Source organism: Charadrius vociferus, unplaced genomic scaffold, assembly GCF_000708025.1.
Source record: "Charadrius vociferus isolate BGI_N301 unplaced genomic scaffold, ASM70802v2 scaffold773, whole genome shotgun sequence".
Lineage (NCBI taxonomy): Eukaryota > Metazoa > Chordata > Aves > Charadriiformes > Charadriidae > Charadrius > Charadrius vociferus.
The window spans coordinates 280,984-283,211 of record NW_009647799.1 but is presented as its reverse complement, the minus strand read 5'-3'; the positions used below and the strand labels follow the sequence as shown (position 1 = coordinate 283,211).

Genomic DNA, 2,228 nt, shown 5'->3' with positions numbered 1-2,228 from the left:
CATCACCGCCGGTGCCTCTCCCGTCCCCGTCCCCGCCGGCGGGGTCAGTGCAGGACCTGCTCCAGCTCGTACTTCTCGCAGAACTTGCTGGTGAAGGGCAGGCAGGTGAGATACTCAACCCAGCGCCAGTTCACGGGATAGACGTAGAGCCAGACCACCAGCGAGGCGAAAAGCCCCACGAAGACCAGCAAGGAGACGATGATCATGGCTCGCTTGCGGTACTTGTCCACCGTGCCGAAGGTGATGTAGGGCAGGAAGGCGAAAGAGAGGAGGAGGCCACTGAGGAAGCCGAAGAGGTGAGCGATGTTATCGATCCACGGCAAAAGGCCACAGACAAAGAGGAAGAGGACGATGCCAAAGAGGTTGAGGAAAGCTTTCCAAGGTTTCTCCAGCACTTGCCAGCTCTGGAAGAGCTCCACGAAGAGGCAAGCCAACAAGCCAAACTGGGACCCGGCAGGGCCCACCTGTGGGGATGGGGGAAGTCAGAGCTGGACCCTACGTATGTCACCCCAGATATGTCCCCACGTCCCCAGGGACCGTCTCCTCCCCTTGCAAAACGCATTTGGCTCCTGCAACTCTCCGAGGGATGCACTCCCCCAGTGCAGGGCTCAGCGCTGGGAGCCCTGGCATGGAAGGAAGAGTTGGGCAGCACACCGGCACTGTTTGGGCAGAGTCGGTGCTCTCGGTGACTCAGCAGCCAGGCAGCATCACCCCCTCCCAGGCTACAGTCCCCCCACCCTCTCACCGCCCTGACGCACCCCCGGGGGGATTAGGGTGCTCGGTGTGATCTCATTTAAAGCCTGGCAGGGTTTCGCTGCCAGCAGATTAGCCATCTGCCCGCCGGGGACCCCGCACGCACCCTGACACGTGGCGACGCGTGACCCACACGCAGCATGTGCGAACCCCACACGTGGGGCAGAGACACCACCCCCACCACCACCACCTCCCACCCTCCCGCAGCAAAACCTGCCGGGGGCTGAGAGCTCCGCACCAACGGCTGCAGCCCCCTCCCCAAACCTCTTCTGGGACAGGGAAGGGGGTCCTTTGGTCCCTGGGGAGCCGACTGGGCTGGGGGTGATGTGGGCAGAGTTCCTCCCGGCCCTCACCTCTGCCCTGTACGGCAGGAAGATGGCACTGGCCAGATTGCCCGTGATGCCGCTGAGGATAAAAATGATGGAGATGCGATGCCAGCCCGCCAGCTTCTCCAGATCCCTCAGCACCGTCATCTGGAAAGTCACCGACACCAGGCAGTGGATGACGCTGGGGGAAGAGACCCTGCGTTAGAGACCCCTGCCCTGCCAGAGCCCCTGCCCAGCCCTCCCACCCACTGCCGTGGGGCACGAGACACCCTCCACCGATGGCACGTGTCGCTGTAGTCTGGGGGTGTCCTCCCTTCTTCTCTCCCAACCCGTTGGGCATCACAGACCATCCCCAATGGATACTCCAGCCCCGAGTCACCCCCCATCCCCTGGGGCCACGGCTCACCCGGCGTGCAGGAACAGGGATAGCCACAGGCGGTAGAACTGGTCGGGGACCTCCGGGTTGAGGAAGGGCAGGAGGCCGCAGACCTCGTCCAGGCAGTGCACCTGCAAAGGCAGGAGGGGTTGGGGGGATGATGGGGGCTCAGCCCACACCCCAGAGCCACGGGGAGCAAAGGATGGATCACGGGAATGTACGGTTGATGATGCCACACGTCAGTTGGGGGCGGGGACACTCTGGGTGGTGTGGGACACCTGCGCTACCCAGGTGCTGGGGAGGGAGCAACCAAGCATCCCCAGTGGCCCAGGAGATGCTGAAGGGCCGTTCTCCCACCTGGGATGTGCCTTTCCCGAGGACACCGGTGCTGCCTGGGTGAGGTTGGCTCAAGTCCTACGTCTCCTCCTGCCCCACGCCGGCCAGGCAGGCACGCAGCAGGAGTCCAGCCGATAGCTGGGCAAGTCCCCGCACCTCGCACTGCCCCTGCTCACACCCATCCCAACCGCATCCCAGGATACCATAAAACCCTTCGGTATCAGCATGGCAACGCGTGACCCGGCTGCCAACATCGCATCCCGCATCCCTGCTCACCTGCGAGCAGAGCGTTGCCTCCTCGTGGAAGTAGCCGTGCATGAACTCGCAGTACTCCCGCGTCGTGATCTCGCAGCTGGGCAGAGGGCAGGACGCGGGCTCGCTCGGGGCAGGGCTCGCTCCCCATCCCCATCAGCACCCCCCCTCCGCTCCTGGCAGCC

At 64.1% G+C, this 2,228-nt stretch overlaps 1 protein-coding gene across 1 annotated transcript in view; it reads right to left on the bottom strand.

Annotated features, from left to right (window-relative positions):
* Positions 1 to 44: 44 nt before the first annotated feature.
* RHBDF2 (rhomboid 5 homolog 2 (Drosophila)) overlaps positions 45 to 2,228 on the bottom strand; it is an 8,439-nt gene continuing 6,255 nt past the window's right edge. Inside the window, exons 14-17 of the mRNA XM_009882415.1 lie at positions 2,068 to 2,143; positions 1,486 to 1,586; positions 1,107 to 1,260; positions 45 to 464 (exon numbers count right to left, since the gene is read on the bottom strand). Coding sequence (XP_009880717.1) covers positions 45 to 464; positions 1,107 to 1,260; positions 1,486 to 1,586; positions 2,068 to 2,143 — 751 coding nt within the window. The remainder of the gene's footprint in view (positions 465 to 1,106; positions 1,261 to 1,485; positions 1,587 to 2,067; positions 2,144 to 2,228) is intronic.